The sequence below is a fragment of the Mchenga conophoros genome, linkage group LG19, assembly GCF_057382185.1.
Source record: "Mchenga conophoros isolate Kocher_MC1m ecotype Shallow Benthic linkage group LG19, M_conophoros_male_GT1.1, whole genome shotgun sequence".
Classification (NCBI taxonomy): domain Eukaryota; kingdom Metazoa; phylum Chordata; class Actinopteri; order Cichliformes; family Cichlidae; genus Mchenga; species Mchenga conophoros.
The window spans coordinates 14,242,456-14,254,578 of NC_140544.1; the positions used below are offsets into that span (position 1 = coordinate 14,242,456).

Consider the following 12,123-nt stretch of genomic DNA (forward strand, 5'->3'; position numbering starts at 1 on the left):
CAAGGTCCAGTTAGATCATATGTGACACCGTGGGTGAACAACACACAATTATTTTCACTGCTTTGTCTAGCTCATTAGTCGTTTTAGATATCTGCAGGGAAATCATTTTCTTTTCCATTTCAGAGAAGAGAGAGAGTTTTCTAGTTTTGCGTATGTGGCATTGCTGGCCATTGAAACAAAAATGAAGTGAAAGCCATAGCACTATATGAGTGAGCCACAGTGGAAATGTCCCTTTAAGACCTCCCTGTTTCTGACCTGCAAAATCCTGCCTTTTTATTTTTTTTTTCCAACTTCAGAGTTTGAGGGGTTTTTTTTAAGTCTGCAAGTGAATGCAAGCTGAGCAACTCTGGCAACAACAAAACAGGCACTGTTTGGGGTCATGCATGGATGATCTGATGTCAGTTTGATGTGAGAAGAGGGGACAACATTGGGCCTGAAGCCTGGATTTTGTGATTTACTTCCTTACATACTTTATTTACTTGTGATTACTTTAAGTTTGAGAGTGACCATGCAAAAAAGTACATTTGAGACAACAAAACAGTGTTTGCACATAAATGACCACCCATGACACCCCAACCACCAAGAGGGAAAATTAATAGAACTGGTCATCTCATTAACAATACTGATGGAGTTCATGTGATATGACGCACTACAACTGAATTCTATTTTAATTTTTCATTATTTGACCTGCTGTATTTAACCACTATCTTCTTTCCTTTCCACAGTAAAACTGCACAGCTGTGTTACTCAAACAGAGAAAGGACCAAAATGTGGGTCACAGATATCTAAGAGTAGGTTGTCCAATTATTTCAGAAAATTGTATGCAGTGCTTCTGGCTAGAGCTTTCCATGTTACTGCAATGGAAGCTAGTCTAGATTAAATAGCCCGAAACATAGAAAACTTTGTCAGATAAGCTCAGAAAAATAGCCTGCAAAAGCAGTTATAGGTTTTAAAAAACTTTTCTTTGCATAGCACTTTTTAAACATGCCTTAGCTTAATTTTATTACATACTTTTTTTGGTTTTGTGCAGTAAAAACGGTTTGCATTGCACAGCAATCACTCACATTAGTCATTACTTTCACAGGCTACTGAAAATAACTTTCTTCAACTTAATTTTCTAAACAATTGAGCAAACAATCTGACAACACAAATACAATCAAACCAGTTACGTATAACAGGTTTATATACACAAAGTGAAGAAGATTAATGGTAGCTCCACATCTGCTCCATTACTGCTAACCTCAAAGCTAATGTAGCTTACACAGCAGATGGCACCATGCCATGCTAATAGGTCCAAGTCTCTCGGGCAGACAGAAAACATTGCAGTAGTGAGCTTTATATCTCTGTGTTACCGTGCATAGTGCCCCTGACACCAGAACTAATGGTTAACAAGCACCTACGCAGCTTGTAGTCATAGGTGGGACAAGGACAGGTGGGCACTCCTAACAACTTGTGCATTTCTTTCCCATTTAACCCTGTATGCATTCAGATTGTCGGCAGCAAAGGAATAAAACAAAAGCTTTGAAAACCATTTCTACAAACAGTGTTAAGAAATTACTTTAATTACAGTCATAATATCACAGTTCCCAAGAAAACACACTGCCACCTCATTTAAATGTCAGAGTGTATCAGCATTATCTAAAAACTATAATTATCCCAACCCTTCAAATTGCTTTCCAGATAATCATCCTTACACACTAAATTAGTGAAAAATGAACGTAGCTTACAGTGTTCGTTCTCACTTGGCTGTAAAAATTTCAATCTGTTCAAAGACGACATTTTAGGGGTCTTGAGAAATCATAATGAATTACTGCTTGCAGTGAGAATCAATAAAAGATTTCACGAGTGAAGGAAGTTTAGTTCTAAAATTAGTTTTATGAATATTAAAAACACTCTTAGGGGTAACGTAACAGAGCGGACCAAACTGAGTTTATTTGTGATCAAAAGTTCCTAATTCAAAAACTGCTCTAGTCGAGATGTTTATAGTAACAGTACATTAAAATATTTCAAATGTGAAAAGGTTCTGCCTACAGTGTCAAACTAACAGAAAACTCTTAATAAACTGTGCAGCTTTTCATTTGCTTATTATAGTTTTGGCATTTTTACAACACATTCCACTATGAGCTAGACTTACCCACTTATGCACATTTCATACAGCACTAATTGTACTCATGCAGTGCTGCAATGTGCATGAGTGATAACATGGCCTCACATATGGATCAGGGTAATTTGGAGATGGAAGCTTGCCAAAAACAAAGGACTTGAGAAGGAACATGCGGACTGAAGAATGGCCTGCTCTAGCTCCTGTGCCGCAGTCACCTGCTACACTTTAATACTGTATTTTGGATGATTTCTCTCATCATCATAATTTCCAAAGAAATTAACGTATAAACAGCCCAGATGAAACAACCGCAAATTACCAAAGAGCATCCAAAGATAGCCTCTAAAACACACCGTAAATCTTTGTGTGACGTCAGTGGGAAGCAAAACATTCACGTTTCTTTGCAAGCTCCTTTGACCAGAAATATGATGGTGAATGAAACCTAAGACTGCTCGACTTCTAAACCAAATGAGGCAGTAGAGCAGGATCGGGTAACACAAGAGTGAATAAATTCATTTATATAAGTAAAGTATACAAAACCACTGACTTCATTTAAAATATGTAGAGTGAGGAAAACAAAATTAGTAACTTATATAAGATAAACAACCTGCAGTGAGACTAAACAATTATTAAATAAATAATGTAAAAAAGTCTTAGCTGAATCTCATTATAGTTATGACTAGATGTCAACGTGTCATGCAGCTAAAGCTGTCCCAGATGTTCAAAAGATGTTTCAGCATTATCTGCTGCAAGCCGTAGACCTCCATCTGCCCAGCTCAGCTCCATTCTTCCAGCTTCGCTGAGTCATCTGCATCTCCTTAATGCTGTGGCTGGCTGCTTCTATATATCCTTCCTGCATAATGTTACTTCTTGAATCTGTTGTTTTGATCTCCCATTAGCTTTTTCATGTTTTTTCTGTTCCTTTCCTTATGCCTCCTTTCCATCCTCCATCTTTGCCATTTACGTTCTTGCTTTTCATCTCTGCTGCCTTCTTTTTTCAGCCTCTTTCTCCCTTTCCTAAATCATTCCTTTTCTGAACAACTTCAGTGTGGTTATTCTTCCAGCTGCCCTCACATTCCCTCCCCTTCTCACACCCCCTTTATTACCACATACCTCCATGTTTATTTTATCATTTTACCCTCTTTTTATCATCCTTTTCTCCCTCCTTCTCTTTTCTCAACTGTTCCACATTTTCAGCCTTTCTCTGCTGCACCAAGGCATATAAATCATTATGTTCCCTTTGTCTACCCCTTGTTTCACTTTTATCATGACTTCTTTCCTTTAGACTCATCCTCACTGCTGTGGTACTTTCCTTGTACTTCTTATGTTAGCTTAAAACCCAATAGACTACTTACAGCAATAAAAGTGTTATGTTAGTCCTGCTATATGTTTATGGCACTATAAAATCAGAACTGGAACATTACGGCAGGATAAAGGCGGATGCTTTTTCATGTCTTAAGCGCAGTTGAGCTAGGTGTTACTGTATACTTGGGCCACAGGGACCACTGGCAAGGGTAAACTACTGTACTTCCTGTTACAGAAAGAGGAGAGAGAGAAACAGAGGGAGTGAATGTAAGCTTGGATTCATCCCCCGCCCCCTGTTGTGTGGTCTCATAAAAAAGCTTGCCACACAACTTGCTTGATGTGTAGTTTTTCTGGCAAATGGCAACCAGCCCCTGTAGCTCGATGGATCTGCTGGACTGGAAAACAACAGCTGAAAAAAAATATCAAAGAACAAATGGCAGCACAGTTCACAATAGAGGTTGTGTGCATTTCTATATTACTTAGAGAGTGTCAACGCTGAGTTAATGTCTTTTGATACGCCATAGCCTCAGATTTGGCAGATATTTTGAAGTCTTTATGTCACTGGACCTGTTGTAGCTTTAAATAAATTGCTACTCCAGGGCTTGAGTTTATGGGTGTATACAGTACAGCACAAGTTCTTTTATTTAGTCATTTTCAAGTCAGTTTGGTTTCGCTCTTAGCTATGATGTCAATTTTCTCTGTCTCTCTCTCCCTCTCTATAGACAAGTAAATTTCTGTTTTTTCTGCTCTGAGGAACCAAGACTTAACTGGATATACTCACACATAGTTGTTATCTGAGTGGATATTAATGGAGCACTGTGCACGTCGTTTCAAACGATCTAAGTTGTTGTTCTAAACTGTTTTTTAATTAATGGATGTGACTATGTTCAAGTGTCTCTGGATTTCTTTGAAAATGTTTTTTTTTCATAAAGTTTCAAACATCATGTATGCACATCAGGTTCAGTTAGGTTTTACACAAGACTGCTGTGATCGAGTCTAACGTTTTAAAATCGGGAAGACCTTTAATGCAAAATTCATTATCTTTATTTTTGCTATTGCTCCACTTCACTGGAAAACAGCATTCATCAACATTTCTTTCTATGTTCAGCGCACACGTCTTTAAGAGGCCTTTTACCATCACCATTATAAAATGCTGCTCATTGACTAAACAAGACACCTATTCATCTTATAATTTGCAAATTGATTTTTTTCTCTGATCCAGTAATAGATTGTATTCATCCAAACCTTTAATTAAATACAGAAATTGGTTCTTCACTGTGATAAGAATGTGTTACACTTTGTGGCCATTTTGCAGTTGCCTGTATCGACGCTCACTGTGAGCTTCAGCATCATCATCGACGTGGCTCTGACCTCCACGATGAAACCAGTGAGGTGTTAAGGCCAGGGACTACATGTGCTGCTTCTGCTCTAGTCATGAGTAAAAGGTCATCACATTATTTACTCAATACCACTCTTTACTTGATATGACCCTGAAATATCAGGCTGAAATTTGGAAATGAGCTGTGTTGTTGACTCAATTTAGTTCCTCTGGCAGTTATTTATACAAATCCAAGTTTAGAGTTATAGAGACCATGACAAGAGATGATGATGAAACTTAACAGCTGCTAAACAATTTAACTACAAATATTTTTTACTGAATCCACAGTTGGTTCTGCATTATAAAGTGGCTTGAATTAAATGGTGTGGCGCTCTTGGTACGCTCAATTAAGACCTTGAGTACCTTGTAAAATAAGGTTGATTCATTTTGCTTTCAGACAAAACAGCTCTCTTAAAAGTTCCCTGAAAAAATGTACCAAATTTATTTTTGGTCACTGTGGTTGATGAACAATGAAGTTTATGGAGGACAATTTGGCATTGATAAAGCTTTGGAAAAAATCACTACAAACTGGGGTCATAGCCAGTAGGAATATCTTGGTTTATGCTTTAATCTTAATTCTGTGATATAAGATATTTGCCAGTATCGGGTATGATGTGATTCTATTTACATACATGCTGATTAAATATCAGACACACTGTAAATACCTAATTAACATGACACACCTTAACTTGCCGCTAACTACTTAATCAAAATTTTGATGAGTACTAGACTAGAAATTCTGCAGCATGAGTTCACAGTGACGCTTCTGTCACCACCTAAACAATAATTAACATTAATTAGCAAAGCTGACCTTGCTTGTTGTTGGCACCATTTATCATGTTACTTAGTAAAAGTGACAGTGAGCGCCAGCAAAAAAACATCCAAGATACTTCTGCCTGAATGTAAGTTATATGTGAAGAATCCAATTTAACAGCAATCTATACCCCGCGAAATAGAGCAGGCCTTTAATTGTGGAAAGCAGCTCAGGCAGATAAAATAGTACAGAAAGGATCAGAATTTGATCCGCTTTATTTCATTGGACACTGGTCCAAATGGACTGAGAAGTGATTAATAATCACAACTCGAGACTTCAAATGTTCTGTAGAACAAGAATTGTCAGATCTTCGACCGATAATTTAGTCATATTTTAAAGACAAACCAAAATGTTATCTTGTTTAATATTTTAATATGCAAAGATTTGCAAGATTTCTTTGAGTTAAAGGAAACTGATATGTATTTTTTCTTTGCAGTTAATTCTTTGCAGTTCTTTGTCCATTAATCAGGACAATAGGTCATTAATCAAATGTTTTTTAGATTGACATATAATGTCAAATTATATTTTGTTGCAGTCCAACTGCCATTTTTGGGATTCCCAATATTCAATGTAACTAAAATGGCTATGGAATAAATCCAGATTATTTTCTTACTCATCTCCAACAAAGTGATGTACCTTCCTGTGAAGAGATACCTTGAGGACAACATTTAGACAATAATGTAGGTGAATATGTTTTATAGAAAATATCCTTAAACAAATAAGCTAACATGCATGTGTTTGAACACAAGCACAGAAGGGGCCTACACACAAATCCCCAGCAGGACACAACTTTAGAAACACTGCTAACCACTCACCATAATGCTACCCACCCTAAATAAAACTAATCATGGTGCACTTCCTTTTCTTCATTATTCCCTTTAGAGGTCACCACAGTGGATTACCTCCCTCCATCTCACCCTATTCCCAGAATCAACATTCTTCACACCAACCCTCTTCTCTTTTCCTCCTGCCTGTAAGCTGCATGTTCACCATCCTTGGTCCTATATATTTACCATCCCTCCTCCACATATGTCTAAACGATTCTCAGCTTTACCTCTGTAACTTTGTCTCCAAATGATACATTATAAACTGTTCCTTTCACTCATCTTCACCCACTCCATGCTATCTCTCTTGTGCACCGTCCGTTGCTTTGGATGGTTGTCTCTAGGTATTTAAACTCAGCTACCTTGACTACCTCTACTCTTTCCAGCATCTTTCCACCTGTCTCATTCACACACATGTATTCTGTTTACTTCTACTGACTTTCATTTATTTTCTTTCCAGAGCATGCTTTCTGAAAACATCATACTCCATGACATTCATAGCAAGTACCCTGAATATACTGTCTAGTGGTAGTCAAGTCTCAGAATTCCATCATTTAAGCACTGTCAGGCCAAGCTGGAAGACGACAGTTTGAGAGATGCATGTTCCAGATTCTAATCTACGTCCCCATATGAAAAAAAAGAGACATACTGTCTATAATCAGACAAACGTGTGGCTATTCATTAGGGCTGGGCCATATTATACCGTTCACGGTAATACCGGTATAATGTTAGGCAACGATAGGAAAATGAAATATCGCGATAGAATGGGAGTAAAACGCGCATGCGCAGTGCCTTTGTTTTCATACGCACATGGCCGATTGTTGAGTGAAACAGATGAACCAGAATTGGTTTGTAAAAATGGTGCAACTTCAGTGATGTGGAACTGGTTTGGTGTTTGTCCGTCAGATACACAACAAAGCACATTTTTTTGCAGAACATGCAAGCAGCCGTTGTTATTGTCATATTTGTCGGACTAAGATGCTCTTAAATCTGGGAGTAATCTGGGTCCTATAAACTCCGTATGCTTCAGGTCAAACAACACTGCAGCATCACTTAGAGTTAAAAATTGTCTAAATTCTTTCATCTTTAATAAAACGATCAGCATTGCTGCTTTACCAGGTGTAACTATAAAGTTTAACTTCCAGGCATCCATGAAAACAAAAGTTATTACATTTAACGGCGTTAGAAGTTAGCAGGAAGCTAGCGGAAGTTAGCTCGCTAGTTTCGCTAGTTACCTAAGCATGATATTGCATGTTCTGACTGAGAGATTTCTGAAAAAAATCAAACGTACAGCTCTGCTATCACTTCCAACATAAATGAAGACAGGAAACTAAACAGCAGTGACGTTTGTAGGGTTACTGAAGTTGGGCTAGCTGGTATATAATGATGTGCTACGTGATCGCTAGCGACACAGCTATGTTAGCATAACATAAACAGTGAAGCTGGAGGACGAACACTAACACTTTTCCACTTATAAAAGTTAACGTGAAGGTTCTTCATGGTTAGAGACAAATGCAATCGCATGGCAGGATGCTGTAAACGGACCAAACTTCAGTCAGGAGAACAACTGAGATAATCCATCCACAATACGAGGTTAGTCATTAATATACTGCAACAACATGGGAATAGAGCAGCTGCCAGAGAATTCAACATTAATGAATCAATGGTACAGAAGTGGAGGAAGCAAGAAGAATGAGTTTAATAAAGTTTGATTTATCTGACTGCTTTGTTTCGCTTAATGTGCTTTATAATCCCGTGCACCTTATGGTCCGAAAAATGCGTACTGCACACTGCAGTTTAATGTTGCAAAGCACCTCTTTTTAACTTCAGTGGATATTATACATGGTTATGCTCAGGATATGTCAGCCCATTTCTACTGGAAATGCCTTTTGGTTAAACTTTCAGCAAGGAATTTGCATTTGCACTGTTACATTTTTATAAAGCTTTAATGTACATAAAAACCAGCTTCTTGTTTAAGTGAAAATAAATGGAAGGTTGTCTTTTTGCGCTAGTAATGTTGTGGAGTTGTATTTTGTCTCGCATCAATTATATCGTCGGTTATATCGTTATCGCAAATTTTCAAATATATATCGTGATAAATATTTTTGGCCATATCGCCCTGCTCTACTATTCATCTTTATTTTTTCTCTCTTAAAGCCATGCAGTTTGCTGGGCTGTCTCTCTAACATTAAAGACAAAGAAATTACTCATGTTAATAAAAACTAGAATGCCAGTGAGATTGCTTCTCTGAAGAGAGGTTTACTATGGACTAGACCGGACTCCGCAATAGAAATACAATCCTTAAGCAGCAGGACTGGTGTTAAAACAGCAGTACTGTATCAGTGAACATCTGCCGGTCTCTCAAGTGTCCTTGAGCAAGGCACCAAATCCCTGTGAGCTCCAGGGGTTCTGTTCTGCAGCTGACCCCAATCTCCCTCAGGAAGAAGTAGTGGGTTTAGGTTTCCCTGCACAAATCGATACAGAATCAAGTATTATAACTCTTACTTTTCAGTTTTGCAGCAACTAGCAGGGTCATATGGTTAACATAAATGAAAGGGTACACTTGTGAAGATTTAAACCGTCACTCACTGCATTCGACTCACTGGGGAGTAAAGCACAGAAATGTCTATTGTGGCATTGAACCTGAAAAGTAAGAGCCCCACCTGACAGTGACAGTGGGGCCATGTTACCTGTGTCTATCATTCTCTTTCCTGCCTACATTCACAATTTTTTTCCTGCCATCTCCCTTCGTGTTCCATTCATCCTTCTCTTTTCTCCCTCTTTTACTATTCTCTTTTTACCACTCTGTCCCTCCTCTCTGTCTTTGATGTGCAGGTAATGAAAAAGCAGAATCAATTGGCTGCTGCTTTGTGCAAGCAGAGGTGTTGAATGGAAATCAATCCGTTACCTAAAGACAAGGGAACTGCAAAATAACACAGACACACCCAAAACTTCCTACTGAAAAAAGGGAGAGTAAGGGGAAGTGGGGAATATGAAAGGACAGGACGAAAGAATAAGCGATCTAACGAAGAGAGGAATGATCAGCGTGGGTCGTGATAGGCTGTCTAATAACTCCCCCTCTGTGGCCCCACAGAAAGCTGCTTGTTTGTAGTACTTAATGTAGTATTTTGAAGTCTCAAGGTGAAAGTCTAAATGCACAGACTCTGTGCTGTGAATCTAAGCGAGAGCAACAGAACAGCTGTAATGTTATCTTAAAAAGACGGACAGCTATAAACCCTACTTGTCCCGTCTCTGTATGTTACACTTTCTAAACGGGGTTTAGCGACAAAGAATTATGAAGAAAGAAGACTTTCCTGGAAACCAAGGTCACGGTCATGATGACCCAATTGGTCATTCCCGGTGTTCCCGTTGACCATTATGCATATTGATGTACGTGTGGGGATTAGTAGCGATAGGAAAGAGATTTCCCTATGGAAGCTTGAGGTGTTTGCTAATTCCCTCCCCCCCCTAATTTACTGGAGTAAATATTTGGCTCAAATAACAATCATTCCCTGTGAGACTGATCTAATCTGTGTAATCCTGTGCAAACAACAAAAGTCAAGAAAGGCCAGCAGAGCCCTCGCCGTCAAGGCCATCCTGTTTGAGTCAGCAGGCTGGACTGTTTTGTGTTAGTTTGCGAGATTGTCAAACACTCTCATGTTTCTTTGCTTTCCATCCTCGTCTCATATCCTTGTTAGTCTAACTTGCCCCGATATGAACTTTTTGTCTGTCCTGTAAGGGAGTAAATAAAGACGGATTATCTGTGCATATGCTCTGATAAAAAACAAGCTTATTGTCTTCCACTTTAGGATTAATTATGCAAATTTCAGACAAGGAAGTGTGTAGGTTGAAAAAAAAAATCCCAGTGAATACATAATCATTTTCATGATCAAACAGAATTGGCAAATACACATTTTTTGTTTGTTTTTTAGGGTATTTTAACCTAGAATTTCCATGGTCATGGCCTCGGTTTGCCCATGTGCATAAATCTCACTTACCTTCAAGCTCATGCAGAGACTTCATAGTGACCTTACAACTCCCACATGTATCCCTTTCACGGCCAGCATTCTTTCTTCGTAGTGCCCCAGTAGCCCACTTGGAGTGGCCTAATAACTTCCTTATAGTCACCTTGCAGTGCCAATATATCAGCCTTGTAGGTATGCCAGTGCCCAGATGCCTTACATTCTCACTTCTCTCCAGCTGTTCCACTTGTATTTCGAGTGAAAACATTTTCCAAGAGGATTATTAAAGTTAGATCTATTCTGATGTAATTTGATCTATGCTGCTCAAGCTTGGCTCATTCTCTCAGTAGGCCACATCATATTCAATTTCTCACTCTGTGTAATGAATGTTATGCAGTGATGCTGTCAAGATTACCTGTAAACCAGTGAGTCATCCTGGCTTCCGTTATACTGTATCTGGAACATCCGAATTCCTGGTATATTCCTCTGGAAGTTGAACTTGATCAGTGCAGTTGATGACGTGGCCTCAGCTGTCACCACCCTCTTATCCACACCACTCTTCACATCACCAGTCACGTTGCTCCCGTTGGCGCCGCCTCGGGTTGACGTGGAAATGTCCGACGATCGCGTGTCAGACTCCTGGATGTTGTTTGTGTTGTTGGAAATGTGCGGGAGTTTGATAATAACCAAATCCACTGTTTGGTGAGCCTCGCCGGCGGGGTTGGAGGAGATACAGGTGAACGAGCCAGTGTCTTGCACCTTACTGATGACAATGTCCAGAGTCCCGTTAGCGTAGACAAGTGTTCTGGAGGAATTAGAGACCAGTTTACCCTCAGGAGAGATCCAGTGAATGGCTGGCTCTGGGTCACCTCTTGCCTTACACCTTAAAAGACAGAAAACCAGTGAATTGAAACTTGAAACAAGACAGCACAGGGACAACAGTACAGTAGAAGCAAATCTTAATGCTTAATGGTTTCTGGAATCCTGCTACTTTTCCTCTGAGACTTGGGTGAAAAGTAAGAGGCTGAAACTTATCTACTATGTTGACAGAGCACATTTGAATTAGAGTACAAATGATAGCCTTTGTACTACAGTTGGTTAGCTAATAATGGAGTAGTATTAGGTTGTAGTAGTATTACTTCTATATTAAAAGGTTTCTGGGTCAATAAAATTATTATAACTCAATGCTGACATTTAAAAATTCCTTGTCTTGGTGTAAAATTAGTAAGTTAAGATACTAAAAAAGTAGTTATTAATTTTTTTTGTGTCATAGTTCATAGCTCTTTTGAGACAGAGATCCAAATAAACAGCCAGAAATGGTATCAACCAGTCAAATTCTATAGCTTAATTCATGTCTCACATGCTATAAACCAAAAAAGAAGAGTCAGAAAAAAACAATGTTCATAATATTCTATTTCATCAAACAAAAAATGGTTTCGCAACAAAGCAGACTCAATTTGAAGGATTCAAATTAGAAACAATCAAAGTGAGGAGCATGTTTGTCAGGGTAATTTAGCTTTCCCCTTTTCTGCAGATAATTACAATTACTGTGAAGTGCTTCAAAAGTTATAGAATAAGAGCTAACAAAAATCACATTTTTAGCTGGAGTCACACTACACATTCTCCACACATGGTTGTTAATGTTAGAAATGAACTAAAAAGGGCTCCTGGGATGTGAAGTTCATTTGAAGTGAAAAAGCGAGAAATGAAAGTGACACAAACACATACATTTAAGCTGT

At 38.6% G+C, this 12,123-nt stretch overlaps 1 protein-coding gene across 1 annotated transcript in view; it reads right to left on the minus strand.

Annotated features, from left to right (window-relative positions):
• lrfn5a (leucine rich repeat and fibronectin type III domain containing 5a) overlaps positions 1-12,123 on the minus strand; it is a 145,353-nt gene that overhangs the window by 9,524 nt on the left and 123,706 nt on the right. Inside the window, exon 8 of the mRNA XM_085256798.1 lies at positions 10,800-11,267. Coding sequence (XP_085112924.1) covers positions 10,800-11,267 — 468 coding nt within the window. The remainder of the gene's footprint in view (positions 1-10,799; positions 11,268-12,123) is intronic.